This window comes from Microcaecilia unicolor, chromosome 1 (genome assembly GCF_901765095.1).
Source record: "Microcaecilia unicolor chromosome 1, aMicUni1.1, whole genome shotgun sequence".
Lineage (NCBI taxonomy): Eukaryota > Metazoa > Chordata > Amphibia > Gymnophiona > Siphonopidae > Microcaecilia > Microcaecilia unicolor.
Genome location: NC_044031.1, coordinates 593,477,804 through 593,493,377, shown reverse-complemented (window position 1 = coordinate 593,493,377; position 15,574 = coordinate 593,477,804). Strand labels below are relative to the sequence as shown.

The 15,574-nt window shown below is 45.9% G+C and overlaps 1 protein-coding gene across 2 annotated transcripts in view; it reads right to left on the bottom strand.

Moving 5' to 3' along the window:
- Positions 1-6,970: 6,970 nt before the first annotated feature.
- The window catches only part of CCN4 (cellular communication network factor 4), a 79,139-nt gene continuing 70,535 nt past the window's right edge, over positions 6,971-15,574 (bottom strand). For both annotated transcript variants that reach the window (XM_030190214.1, XM_030190215.1), the window contains one exon: positions 6,971-8,903. In XM_030190214.1, coding sequence (XP_030046074.1) covers positions 8,601-8,903 — 303 coding nt within the window. In that variant the 3' untranslated portion in view covers positions 6,971-8,600. The remainder of the gene's footprint in view (positions 8,904-15,574) is intronic.

Here is a 15,574-nt window from a genome sequence, read left to right as displayed (position 1 = left end):
AGGATGCTGGGCTCGATGGACCCTTGGTCTTTTCCCAGTATGGCATTACTTATGTACTTATGTAAGATGAGTTTTGCTCCTGACTGTTTTTCTGATATACTGGCGCTTTGGCATTTTTGAAAACATTTTGGAAAGATTATTTTATATTTTTGGTTGGATTTAAGGTTGTAAGGTCCCTTTAGGGGAGGGTGCATATGGATTTATTTTAAAAATATCACACTGTTTTGAATTGAGTTCGTATATAAGAAATAAATTTAAAATATAATTAAAGGGTTACATATTAAGGAGTATTTATGATGGATAGAGCTTAGAACAGCTGTTCTGGCTAACCTCACTGAAAATTTAGCACAGCTGTGGTAACAGCCTATAATGAATTCTCCTTTCATTTCCCTTTTTAATTAAATGTTGGTCATAATTTGATAAGTGTAAATTCTCTTGGCTTTCCCTATACATTCCATATACAGGGCTTCCTGGAAAGCAGGCATGTCAGCCTGTGAATTGGACTCTAGTAATGTGCCTAAAATTATCACAGTCCTTGACTTCCCTCTACAGTGATTCAAAGCTTCTACCTACTGCCCCCTGTCTTTCAAGAACCTACCCATACTTTGTAGGCCTATCTGCTTTGGATGAAAACTAATGTGATCCCAGTCCTCAGAGAATATTCCATTCCCATTGTGTGAGATATGCTGAAAAGCTTAGGCTTACCAATTTTGCAGAGACAAAAACAAGGACACAAAAATAAAAATGGTTGCTACCTTTGCTAAAGAAATCTTTAATCATAGCAAATGTGTAAATGGCTTTTAGTTAATGAACACACATCAGTGACTGACTTACACTATAGCACTAGCCAATCTATTTTTCAAAAACTTCCAGATTTGAGTTTGACCGAGTCTGAGCCTGTCTACTTAACGGAAGAGCGGATATCCCTCAACAATTTTTGCTGACTTCTGAGAGATGTGCGAAAGTCCCTTTGCATGACATGCTTAAGAAGTTGAGCTGCACGAACAAAAACTCTTTTGATAGATTGAGCCAGCAGGGAAACAGATCTGCAGTGCCTTTCTCTCTCTCTTTAGCACACCATTGTGTCCAGACTCAGCCTAGTGATGGTTTCTCTCATTAGGTGGGTCATAGGCACTTAAAAAAAGAAAAAGAGGATATTTTCCTAAAAATAAAAAAACCTGGAGGACATGTCCTCTTAAAAGAGGATGTATGGTAACCCTAGATGGTCTGATACTTAGTGCCCATCCAGCTCTAGGTTCACCTTTCTGTTTTCATTAAACTTTATTACAGGCACTTAGCCAGTCTCAGGTTTTGAGGGGGTCCTGAGCCCACGTAGGAGACACAAACCTTTGCCCTGCCACTCTTTCTCTGCTGTAGCCCCACATACTTGGCTGGCTGGGGTTCCTGAATACCAAGCCCCACCAGCGGAAGCCCTTGGCCAGATGATGCTTGTTTTCTTCAGCTGCTGGGCTGCCTTACCTTGCTTTCCTCCCTCCCCCAACGCCTGTTTGATTTTTAGTGAAAATGAGCATGTGTAAAGGAGGCCTGTCCATGCTCAGTTTTTCATGCGGGGGGGGGGGGGGGGGGGGGGCCTTCCTTCCTCCCTCCCTCCCTCCCTCCCTCCCACATGCTCAATTTTACTAAAATCAATCGTGTATGATGGGGCAGGCAGAGTGGTGGCTCTAGGCATACCACAATGATCAACCAATGTGAACACACAATTCCTCCACCTATATTCAAAACTGTCTTATAATATCTGCTTGTTATGCTATCTTGTTTTATCATAATCCTATCGCTTGTTATACTATTATCTTGCTTTTTTATTATCATATTGCCTAAGATTCCTCAGTAATACTAAATGTCTGTTTTCTAATGTCTTCTATTTTTCAAGATGTATTGTAAGCCACATTGAGCCTGCAAAAAGGTGGGGAAATGTGGGATACAAATACAATAAATAAAGAAAACAAGCATAAGTTGGAGGAAGACTTCTGCTGTTGGGGCTTGGGCACCCTTTGCCAGCCAGCAGACAGTGCCTCAATTTTGGGGGATGTGAACCCAAATTGCCTACAGCACTGCTTTAGGGGTTACCTGCAATGGAGGAGTAGTGTAATGGTTAGTGCATCAGCTGAGCCACTGGGGAACTGGATTTGAGTCCCATTGCCCCAGGGACAAAAACACCTTAGATTGTGAGAGCCCACGAGGGATAGAGAAAGTACTTGCACATGATGTGTACAGTGCTGTGTACTTCTAAAGAAATGATTAGTAGTAAAGCAACATGAGTGCAACACCCATGCAACGGTGTAGAACTGGACCAATTGAGCTTCCACTTGCATATCTTCATATTCCAGATCAGCCCAGAAGCCACTCTTTCAAACGGTGCAGGAGGCATCATATATTATGTAGTCTTTAAATCAAATAGAGGATGTTCTCTGTTAACTACCACACTTTTTATTTTACATTTCTATGTTTTGTTTACATGTTAACAAAAACTATCACATCAGTGTGCAATTAAAATCACCCTACCCCTCCAACCCCTTCCAGAAAACAAAGATCCACATGCTAGTGCTTTTGTGGGAAAGGATCTGCCAACAGTCTTTTGTTCTAAAATACATTCAGGAATCAATGTTGTGGGGTAGCCATTTTACCAGTACTCATGCAAAATATGAACAGCACAGACTCTGCAGTTCCCCTATGGATGTGTTGGCAGTTAGAGAGGTGCTGCTGATTTCTGCAATGTCCAAGGGTGGTTGCCTCATTTCTACCAACCTACAGCTGTAAGTGCTGCCATTGAAGTAGTGAGGCCACATTACAGCTGTGGCTTCATTCTGGAGGTGGACCAAAGCTATGTGGGATTAAAGAGAATGACTCCCTTAATACCTCATGTGCAACCCTGGCTGCAATAAAGATGTTACACCTGTGTGCCATTCACCAGGCTTCCATGGAACATTTTCACCATCCATGTGGTCCCTTTCTGAACTAGGGAAAATAGATGTGTAGATTTTCACGTTTTGTAGGTCTCCATGGATAAATAGTGGCTATCTTAAATTGGTTTCTACATGTGTAAATACTGCTATTCCCAAGTGGAAATCATGATAGGGCTTCTAAAATAACCCCCCTAGTCTTTTAAAATACAGCATTTATGTTTTTATATATCCCCAGTGCTGCTGCTCTTTTTTTGGGGAGGGGGGAGGGAGGGAGGGAGGGTAGTAGACCGTGTTTCTGTGTAAAATTGTTCTTCTCACCTGACATGCTGTGTCTTCAAGTATTTTTATAACACATGCACTGAGCACAGAGCTTTTTGTAAAATACCAGGGTGATTTGTGCACAGTCTGAGCTGGATACCATACACAAAGTCTGGCTTTACATATAGTAAAATAAGAATAAATAATTTAGCCCCCAGACTGTCTCTGTGTGATCCAACATAGAATGGTCTTAACACCATTAATTCATCATCCATTGATCTTTAGTGCAAAGCCCATGAGTCAACAGTGGTTTCTGTTGACTCCCTCCCAACACTGCCATCTTTCACGACTGTGACAGAGAGAGACTCTTCATTATAGGCTGAGTTTTGAGAGTGGTTTTTTTAACATTTTGAAAGGACAGGCTGAGCTGGTCTCATATTTTTGACTGGTGGTATTGCCTGCTGACACAGAAAGAACAGAGACCACCACCCTGACTGTGATACTGATGACCTCCGATGCAGGCATGTCGCCAAACCATGGTGCATGTCTGGTCCCTGATTAAAGTTTGGCTACACACTCACTCTTGGAGGCCCATTGTGCTTTGTCTTCTGTGCCTTGGAATCCCTTTCCTTTGTTGCAATCTTTCAACACAGCAGCACTTGACACTTTTGATGCATTGCTAAGGGTCAGGCCACTAGGTAAGACAATGTTCGAGGCAGTGCTTTATTTGGCAGACTGACCCCTGCTGATGCATTTCATTGTACTGCTAGGGGTTAGGAGCAACCACGTTGGAAGATGAAGGTGCTGAAGACATGAGTAACTGGGCATTGCTCATGCTTTTACTGGTGGGTCTGGGTCCAGGTTGTGTGGAGAAGGAGAACTAATGGACCTGAGGGAAGGGAGAGAGATTCATGGCATAAGTCTAGATAAGTGGGGGAATTCAAGAGAGACGGACTGATGGGGATAGATGTTATTGGTCCACTTTGGTATCCTAGTCCTGCATGGGAACAAGGACAGTGGAGCACAGTAAATCAGGTAAGCATGGCACGATGATGCCAATATTTTGAGGTGCTTCACTTGCTGTAGTGCCAGGTCCTCATTCTGTGACAGGAAATCATCAAAGGGGGTTGGATATGGCTGCCTTGGAAGGTCTCACATCTCCATGGTGGTGGTAGACTGGGGAGGTGAGGGGGGGGGGGGGTTGGAAGGGGTGCCTATGACCTTAGGTCTGTCCTTGTATGGGAAGATATTTACTAGTTCTCTTTTAGCCCTTTTGGTCTCAAAATGGCCCTGATTTAAATTGCAAAGACCACTGCCATAAGCTGTGCACTGGTGGATGGAGGGAGTTAGGCTAACAGGGCCGGATTATGGCATAGGCAAACTATGCACATCCCTAGGCCCAGAGGTGTCGGAGAGTCCTTGTCAGGAGTCAGGATTCTAGGGTTGCCACCTGTCTGCTTTTTTTTTTTTTTTTAGCATTCTACAGATTTGAAATCAGAAAGATAGTTAAAGTTTCTGGATATTTTGTAGAGTTTAGACCTCTATACCACTCCCTCAGAGACCACAGAAGAATCCAGCCAATGGGGAGGGTGAATTCTGCCTGGCACCTTGGAGACACTTGCCAGGTCCGTGGTTTTCCTGAGGAATTGGGCGGGTTTACACGGCTCTCTGTGGTAATTTTTTAAAAGTTGTGGGTTTCAACTTTTTGGGTGGGTTTCACCGTCGTGGCCCGCAGGTTGGATGATGTTCCCATGCTCCGACTGCTCACCCTCCTATTGGTCAAATTTGACCAATAGGAGGCGGGGTCTGGCAGACTACAAAATGCTTTCCCCCACCCCCCCACCCCCCCCCCCCCCACCCCTCTTCGTGTGCCTTGTGGTGTTGGAGGACTCTGGAGAGAGAGGAGAGAGTCCCTGAGGGGGAATGACTAGGAGAGGAATGACTGGGAGGTCTTTGGAGAGAGTCACTGGGGGGAGTGACTGGGTTGGAGGAAGCCCAGCCCAAGGGGAGTAGCTTTGAAATCAAATGCAGAGAGATGCTGCCCTTCTGGACATGAGTGACAGGGGAGGTGGAGTTAGTTAATAAAAGAGTTAGTTTGCTCTTTAGGAGGGGTCTTTGGTTGTCTGAAAGTCCCTGCCAATAGACCAGGAGAGTGGGGAGTCCTGTTGGAAGCAGTGTAACCACTGGCTGTAAAGGAAGGGCTACTCCACAAAGTGGCAACCAGAGGATTAATAGCGCTAAGGGTGGGCAGAGAAGGGTCCCAGCCAGGGAGCAGTGGGATTGGAGCCAGGGAGAGCTCAGTCCCAGGTCCAGGGTGGGTCTAGAGAGAGGAGACCACTGGAGAAGGGTCAGATAGTGAGGGGTCTGAGCTTACTGGAGATAGAGAAGAAAACAGCCGTTGGGATTTACAACTGCCTCCCAGGATAGGCATGGACTGGAGAAACTACATATGTGAATAGCCCTGGGAATAAACACGCCCTGTAAAGATCCCTGAGAAGTACAGTGGTAAAGGTGTTCCCCAAGGAATGACACAAGCCTGAAATTGTGTTATAGAAGAGTTTATACAATTGACCTTGGTAAGCATACCTGAAGTTAAAGAGTGCCTTTTGCAGAAGTTAAATAAAGGTTGAGGCTTGTTACTAAACCTTTGGAGTGCCGTGTGGTTCCTGGACTGAAGAGCTGAGTGGAACTCCGAACTGGAAAAGTGTATTCCAACCCCCGGATCACTGTTCCGGACCATTGGCCCACCACAGCTCAACTGTAAGTGGACTGGAAATGAAGTGTGTGGTATGAGTGGCCTGAGAGTGAGTGGAAGACTGCAAAGTTGGTGTAAGGATTTTCTTTTGTGGCCTGGGGCTGGAGCTAGTGCACAGGAGAGACCCAGGTTACAAAAGCAGGGCACAAAGCCACTTTTGGGCCTTTTGTGAAGGCTGTTTAAGTTTTTAATCACAGTTTGAGTATTCCCCCTGATTCTATAAAATAGCTCGTGCAAATAAAATGCTTAGTGTGCAAATTTACGTGCACTGTTACCAACAAGGGCAGCTATGTGTACAGTTTAATTGTTTAAGTGGATGTTAGTTGGCCTGAACAACCAAAACTAGGCTATTATTGGTGTTATTTGGCACGCACAATAGCTGGCGTATATGGTCATAATTACATGTGCATATGAACACTTATGCTAGTATTCTATAATGGCGTTGTGGTAATGTGGTCAAGGGTGTGGCTTGGATCAGGCACAAACTCAGTCAGACACACGGTTTGCAAGAAAAAGGGGAAATATCTTATTTTATTTAGTTAGTTAGTTGGACTTTGCTCACACCTTAGTAGCTCAAGGCAGGGGCGTAGCTACGGTGGCATGGGCTCCCCTAGATTTGGCCCTCCCCCCCCCCTGCTGCCAACCCTCCCCTGCCGCCATCGGGTACCTTTGCTGGCAGGGGCCAACCCCCGCCAGCCGAAGTCCTCTTCTCCGGCGTGGCCGCGTTGCTGATCTGCAAGGGCAGGCTTCTGTTTCTGTGAGTATGTGCAGGACGTCAGACTCACAGAAACAGAAGTCTGCCTTTGCAGATCAGCAATGCAGTCGCGCTGGAGAAGAGGACTTCGGCTGGCGGGGGTTGTGGACCCCCGCCAGCAAAGGTACCCACCAGCGGCGGTGGGGGAGGGTTGGCGATGGCAGGAAGAGGGTGCTGGGGGGGGGGGTCAAAGGTGGTGGTGGTGACAGGGAGGTCAAAAATGGCAGGGGGGGGGTTAAAAATGGCAGGTGGGCAGGGGGGTCTGCGGCACCAGGGGGGTCTAAAATGTACCCCTCACCTCGGGCTCTAGACCCCCCTCCCGCCAAAGTCTGGCTATGCCACTGGCTCAAGGTGAGCTTCATTCAGGTCAAATGAATATTTCTCTGTCCCTGGAGGGCTCACAATCTAATTTTGTACCTGAGGCAATGGAGGGTTATTTGACAAACCATGTGCCCCCTGTTACTTCACAGGCTTTCATCCAGCACAAGTCCAGTCTCTTATTAGGGCTAACTCCCAGCCTAGCCCAACACATTGTCTGTTTACATCAAAACAAGTACTTTCCAAATGTAACTCAAGATGTCTCCTACCTTGTCAGTCTTCCCACACAACTCTGATACCAATGAGCCACACCACTTCCCTGCTTGTCTCCTCAGGTACTACAACTTAGCTTGCAGTGGAGTCCTCTCCGCTCTGGACCTCCCTCCTGGAAACCTCTGTATTGGGGCCTCCCTGTTCTGTCCTGCTAGACGGATTTTATGTCTGGCTCACTATGAAGCCTTGCCATCCTGACCAAGCAGCCTAACCTCTCTATACTACCTTGGCTCTGCAGTTCAGTCTCTGACCCAGCAGCTTTAGTGCCACCTGCAGTCAAGTGGCTGAACTGCAACCTCAGTGAGAGTGTTTTCAGGGCCGCCTTCCCCTATGTCACTCAGTCCCTCACAGGCAGTTGCACACATAATTGCTGTTATAAAATTTTGTGCTTAGCGTGTTTTATCAGGGCACCTAACTTTAGGCACCCTTTTGAGAATTTACCTCCATCTGTGACCATTTTGGTCACCCCATCTCAAAGAAGATAGAGGGGAACTGAAGGGCAAGTAAAATGATAAGAAGGATGGGATGGCTCTCTTATAAAGATAGCTTGGAGAAGACTGACAGGGGATACAATAACTTATAAAATCATGAAAGGGGTGGAATAAGGGGTAATAAAGAGTGATTGTTTACCCTTTTAAATAATAGAAAAATGTGGGAATACTCCAAGAAATAAATACATTTAAAACAAATCAAAGAAAGTACAATTGAGCTGCTGCTAGAAGATGTGCTTGAGGCAATTAAGATAACTAAATTTAAAAAGGATTTATCACCAGTAGATTTGGAAGCCATTTGAAAAGACTTACACAGCCTTTACACCTGTCAATGACCTGTGTGTAAATTAATTTTAAAAGGGTTTAGATAAGTTCCTGGAGAAAAAGCCCATGACTCATTATTGGACAAGTAGATTTGGCAAAAGTCACTGCTTATCCCCAAGAATGAGCAGCAAGGAATGAATCTACGCTTTTGGGACCCTGGATTGGTCACTCTCGGAAACAGAATATAGACTCAATTGACCTTTGGTCTGTCCCACTATGGCACATCTTGTTCTTATGTCACATTTCTATGTCATGAGCAAGAAAATTGGAACTTTCAAGGCAATGCACCTTTACGTTGCTGATAGAAAACAAGAGGTTCCTGCTATTCTAAACTTCCTATCACATCATCAAAGCATCCTTCCATACGGATACCTTGAAAGCGACAGCCTTTCACAAACAGAGGTCCTTTAGCAACAAGACCAATGCCGAATTTCATGCTATTTCCAAGACACCTTGATGTTGCTTAACCTCTGTAAAACCAGAGAGTTGGGCCGCTCAACTGACTAATTAGCAATTTCCAGATAGTCATGGTAATGTGTGAGTTCCTGAAAGAAGTCGTTGGGGTTCTTCCTGCAGCTGAGATTGCAAAAACAGGCATTGATCCACATCACACTCCGGGAGAAGTTGCTGCCGTCAGGGCACTGAAAGCTCACCTCGATGGTCTTGGATTTGTATGGAGTACAGCATCTGTCGTCCAAGCACAAGCCGCAGTATTTTGGCCTGTACAAGGCTTTGCTCACACAGCCAGATAAGGTGAAGTTTGTTGGCAATTCTGATCTGTAAACTGCCAAGCACTGCTTCCCAGGCTAAGGGCAGAATGGGGGAGGGAAAGAGAGAGAGGAAATTAATAGACATTACTACAAGCTGTTGCTGCCACCGTGAACTGTACAAAACAGTTTTTTGGTTCAAGTTCATCATAGAAAATTCTGTCTAGATTAATTCTGATATCACAACTCTCCGTGCTTCAGCTAGCAATATCCATGGTGCTCATCACAGAGTCAGACTATAAGTATAAAGAGATTCGCTAGTGGGGAGATATTACTGTGTACCATAGGCGTAGTTTGACTGTTTCATTTGGGGGGGCAAAGGATGGGGCGGAGCATATTAGCATATTCATTTGCATATATACATATGCAAATGAATATGCTAATATGGAGGAAGGAATTGAAATTTACAGGCAAAATATCACAGATGCACATTTCAAAAAGCTGACATATTTTAATTAATATATTCTGAATAAAATACTTTTTCTACCTTTGTTGATCATTTAGTTTTTCTATTCGCTTTGGTCCCAGTGTCTTCTGTTTTATGCAGTGTCTTCTTTCCAGTAGGCTTCCCTCTGCTCCCCACCCTCCCAGTCCCATCCATCTCCTGCTCCTTCCCTCTGCTCCCCACCCCTCCCAGTCCCATCCATCTCCTGCTCCTTCCCTCTGCTCACCTCCTTTCCCAGTCCAATCCAATTCCTGGTCCTTCCCTCTGCTCCCCACCCACCCCTCCCAGTCCCATCCATCTCTTACTCCTTCCCTCTGCTCCCCACCCCTCCCAGTCCCATCCATCTTCCCTCTGCTCCCCACCCCTCCCAGTCCCATCCATCTCCTGCTCCTTCCCTCTGCTCACCTCCTTTCCCAGTCCAAACCAATTCCTGGTCCTTCCCTCTGCTCCCCACCCACCCCTCCCAGTGCCATCCATCTCTTACTCCTTCCCTCTGCTCCCCACCCCTCCCAGTCCCATCCATCTTCCCTCTGCTTCCCACCCCTCCCAGTCCCATCCATCCCCTGCTCCTTCCCTCTGCTCCCCACCCTCCCAGTCCCATCCATCCCCTGCTCCTTCCCTCTGCTCCCCACCCTCCCAGTCCCATCCATCCCCTGCTCCTTCCCTCTGCTTCCCACCCCTCCCAGTCCCATCCATCTCCTGCTCCTTCCCTCTCCTCACCTCCTCTCCCAGTCCCATCCATCTCCTGCTCCTTCCCTCTGCTTCCCACCCCTCCCAGTCCCATCCATCTCCTGCTCCTTCCCTCTGCTCACCTCCTTTCCCAGTCCAGTCCAATTCCTGGTCCTTCCCTCTGCTCCCCACCCACCCCTCCCAGTCCCATCCATCTCTTGCTCCTTCCCTCTGCTTCCCACCCCTCCCAGTCCCATCCATCCCCTGCTCCTTCCCTCTGCTCCCCACCCTCCCAGTCCCATCCATCCCCTGCTCCTTCCCTCTGCTCACCTCCTCTCCCAGTCCCATCCATCTCCTGCTCCTTCCCTGTGCTTCCCACCCCTCCCAGTCCCATCCATCTCCTGCTCCTTCCCTCTGCTCACCTCCTTTCCCAGTCCAGTCCAATTCCTGGTCCTTCCCTCTGCTCCCCACCCACCCCTCCCAGTCCCATCCATCTCTTACTCCTTCCCTCTGCTCTCTACCCTCCCAGTCCCATCCATCTTCCCTCTGCTGCCCCCCCCCCCCCGCATGAGGTCCAGGATCGTGACTCTGTTTACCCCCTCTCTTCCTCCCTCCCTCCGGCGCAGGCAGCAGTCTTCTTCAACCTTTCTGTGCTCTTGGCAGTGGTAGCGGCGTATACACGCTGCCTTCGGTCTGCCCCGAAGCCTTCTCTTCAAGTTCCTGTTCCCGCATAGGTGGGAACAGGAACTTGAAGAGAAGGCTTCCGGGGCAGACCGAAGGCAGCGTGTACGTCGCTACCACTGCCAGAAACAAGAAAGGCTTAGAGAAGATTGCTGCTGCCTGCGCCGGAGGGAGGTAAGAAGAGAGGGGGTAGATAGACATGCTCGTCTCCGTCCACTTCGCTGCTTCCCTGCCCTCTCTGTCTGCGTCCCGCCTTCCTCTGATGTCATTTCCTTTCGGGCGGGATGCAGACAGAGAGGGCAGGGAAGCAGCGAAGTGGACAGAGACGAGCGCGTGCCTGTTTGTTTTTTTTTTTTTTTTACTTCTAGCGCCAGTCCACGTCGTCGTCGTTTGGGGGGGCATTGCCCCCCTCGCCCCCCCCAGTCTACGCCCATGCTGTGTACAATTCACCATTATTCAACTCAAGGCTCGGGCTTTACATCTTTGTTCCGGACTCTCACCATGGAGCTTCCATAACTCTAGATTGCAACACTCAGGGGCCGATGATCAAATTCCCCGCACTGTTCCGAATAGCGCTGAAAAATTAGCACTAGAACAGCACGGGGAATTAAAGCCCTTATGATCAAAACTAATAGCATGCAAATTTGTGCGCACTATTAGTTTTGATCATGGGGGGACTTCTGCAGGAGATTTATGCCTGGCCCCCCTCCACCCGCCCTGTTGGCCTAGTGCCCCCCCCAAGCTCCCTGACTCCCCCCCACAATAAATATCAAATCTCTGGTGGTCCAGTGTGACCGTAGTAGCCCCCCTCTACCACCTTGGTGGCCTAGTGCCCCCCAAGTTCTCTGTTACCCCCCCCCCCCATACCTGTAAGTTTGAGGAGGGAGGAGCACTCCCTTCTCCTGCGAGCACCACCTTCAAAACGGCAGTGCTCTGCTCTGCTCTGCCTGATGCATTGGATGGGACTTCCCTACCACATAAGGGAGAAACTATGTCGTGGGGGGGTAGGGTTTGGAGGTTCACCAGATCTTCAACCCCTTTTGTGTGTGTGTGTGGGGGGGGATCCTGTGAGCATGCGAATGCATGCTGGACAGGGTCTCCTCATTCCTCCCAAATGCCCAGGCAAACCTTAACGCCAGGGTTTGCCAAGGGAGCAGCGCCCTTGTTTGGCGCACTGCCTGCTGATCATTGAGGAGGAATAGGTAATGCCCGGTTTAGCTCGCATTTGCACGCTCATTGCGTTCAGAGCTGGCAAACTCATTGTTACACTCGCTTGCCGGCTCTGATCATCAGGTGGGAGCAGATATGGGTGCTACTACACCGCTATTGGCCTTTATTGCCTGCATTTGCTTTTGATCATCTGCCTATCAATCAACACATTTATTATAAGTTCTATCTTCTAGTGGAGCTGAGTTATTGGTAACTCGTTCAATGGCTTTGTCAGTGACAGGTCCAGGGTGAGTGGGACTTTCACCAGTTTTGAAGACACTTAAAAGCACATCTATTTAAGGAAGCTTTTACATGGTAGGATCATGCAAAAATAATTAAACATTCTTTTAGTTTATCTTATGTTAATTTCTGATTGTTTTATGTTTGATCATAGATGTTCCTTGTAAACTGCAGTGAATGGTTTCTTAACTAGTTTTGCAGTATATAAGTATGATAAATGTTTATTAGATTCTTGATTTATTGCCTTTCTTTGATACAACCAAAACAGTTTTCATATTATAGGAACCTTCTTTGTTCCTAGTGGGTTCACAGTCTAGATTTTTGTACCTGAGGGTTAAGTGATTTGCCCAGAATCACAAGGAGTTGCAGTGGGATGTGATCTCAGTTCCTCCTGGTTCTCAGCCCCAGCTCACACTTTTCCATTGGTAGCACAATGGTACTGTAGTTATTACCATGCCCCAGAGAGGTCTTACAGTATAAGGGCTAGATTAATGTGCATAAGTACATAAGTATTGCCAACAGTGGCCAATACAGGTCACAAATACCTGGCAAGATCCCAAAAAAGTACAAAACATTTTATACTGCTTATCCGAGAAATAGTGGATTTTCCCCAAGTCCATTTAATAATGGTCTGTGGACGTTTCCTTTAGGAAGCTGTCCAAACCTTTTTAAAACTCCGCTAAGCTAACCGCCTTTACCACATTCTCTGGCAACGAATTCCAGAGTTTAATTACACGTTGAGTGAAGAAAAGTTTTCTCCGATTCGTTTTAAATTTACTACATTGTGGCTTCTTCGCATGCCCCCTAGTCCTAGTATTTTTGGAAAGCGTAAACAGACGCTTCACATCTACCCGTTCAACTCCACTCATTATTTTATAGACTTCTATCATATCTCCCCTCAGCCGCCTTTTCTCCAAGCTGAAGAGCCCTAGCCGCTTTAGCCTTTCCTCATAGGGAAGTCGTGCCAATCCCTTTATCATTTTCGTTGCCCTTCTCTGCATCTTTTCTAATTCCACTATATCTTTTTTGAGATGTGGCAACCAGAATTGAACACAATATTCAAGGTGCGGTCGAACCATGGAGTGATACAAAGGCATTATAACATCATCATTTTTGTTTTCCATTCCTTTCCTAATAATACCTAACATTCTATTTGCTTTCTTAGCCGCAGCAGCACACTGAGCAGAATGTTTCAACGTATCATCAACGATGACACCTAGATCCCTTTCTTGGTCTGTGACTCCTAACGTGGAACATTGCATGACATAGCTATAGTTCGGGTTCCTCTGTCCCACATGCATCACTTTGCACTTGCTCACATTAAACGTCATCTGCCATTTAGATGCCCAGTCTTGTAAGGTCCTCTTGTAATTTTTCACAATCCTCCCGCGATTTAACAACTTTGAATAGCTTTGTGTCATCAGGAAATTGAATTACCTCACTAGTTACTCCCATCTCTAGGTCATTTATAAATATGTTAAAAAGCAGCAGTCCCAGCACACTAACTACCCTTCTCCATTGAGAATACTGACCATTTAACCCTACTCTCTGTTTTCTAACTTTTAACCAGTTTTTAATCCACAATAGAACACTACCTCCTATCCCATGACTCTCCAATTTCCTCTGGAGTCTTTCATGAGGTACTTTGTCAAATGCCTTCTGAAAATCCAGATGCACAATATCAACTGGCTCACCTTTATCCACATGTTTGTTCACCCCTTCAAAGAACTGTAGTAGATTGGTGAGGCAAGATTTCTCTTCATTAAATCCATGTTGACTTTAAACTGTCTCATTAAGCCATACTTTTGAATATGCTCTCTAATTTTGTTCTTAACAATAGTCTCTACCATTTTGACCGGCACCGACGTCAGACTCACCGGTCTATAGTTTCCCGGAGCTCCTCTGGAACCTTTTTTTTTTCATTATTATTTTATTTATCACTTTTTACAGTTTGGTTCAAGTACAATTCTTGAAATCAGCAAAGATGACTATTAGTCATTTATAATATAAAGGAAATACATAAAACAATCTAGATTAAGCTAAATCATGATCTATTTCTCATCTTTAGTCCACAATATGGAGGCAATACTAAACTATACATCAGGAAAATTATATTAATACCAACTAAGGAAAAGGTGGCTAAGCAGAAGGTCTGAGTGTTAAACATTACGGCGTAGAAGTTATTACAGGTCCTGGTAGCGAGACGGGCGAGCTAGCTAACTTGGATTCCAAAAAAGAGTTCAATTGTTTAGAATCATAAAATATATATTTAACAGAATTTAACTTTATAACACATTTGCATGGAAAGTTTAACCAAAACAACGCTCCCAATTGCAATGCTTTTGGGCGAAGTTTAAGAAATTCCTGTCTTTTCTTCTGCATTACCTTGGAGACATCTGGGTACATTCTTATATTATAACCTAGGAAATTCTGTTCTCTATGCAGAAAATATTGCTTTAGTATCCAGTCTCTATCAGGTTGTAGAATAAATGTAACTTTGAGTGTTGCTGCCGTTAGACCCGCCATATCGTCTTCTATCATTTGTGTCAGGTTTACATCCCCAGTTTCTGCGGGGGGTATTACTCTTTCTACTTGCTCGGAATCTCTCTTCAAAAAAGGTGTTACATAAAATATCTTTGAGATAGGAGGATAGGACTGTTCGGGTACTTTTAGCACTTCTGTAAGATATTTTTTAAAGGTAATAAGAGGTGATATTGACAGCTGCTTTGGAAAATTTAACAGTCTAAGAGTGTTTGAACATTGATAGTTTTCAAACATTTCAACCTTATTTTGCAAATACAAATTTTCCTTAATCAGGTTAACTTGCAGCTGTTGGCAGCTTTGTATAGCTTTAGAATTATTTTCATTGTCTTTGCTCAGAGTTTCCATCTTTTGATCCAAAGAAGGCAGTTTTCCAGACAAGGATTCAATCTGTTGATTAACAAATGTGAGTTTCAAGCCAAAAGAAGCTTCTAGGCAAACTAGAGCTTCCCAAATTGATTCTAAAGTTATCTCCTTAGGTTTTTGGGGTAATAAGGACTTACTTGGTAAGCCTGAAACAGTTGGATTCTTCGGTAGCTGGCTCCCTCCTGTCGCCAGATTTTCTCCAGAGACATTCTCCCCTTGTTCACCCGCTAATACAATTGTGGGGTCCATCGGCGTCTGTAATCCCGTAGCAATGCCCGTGCCAGGAGACCCCGTCGACGTCCGAGCGTCCTGAGTCTCCTGACTTGCTTCCAGGGTTTCCGCCGGCATCGGGGGAGGATTACGCTCTTCGGGGCTCCATAATGTTTCAGCTTCAAACCGCGAAGATGGGAGACCTCTCTCCATGTTCGTCGGCAGCGAAGGCGACGCTCCCGAAATCACACTCGGCACCATGCAGCGATCCAAAGTTCCAAGAGGGGGCATAGATTGCACCGCCGGGCAGGTGCATTGTCTGCCTCTTCTTTTGGGCATCAGGAAATCA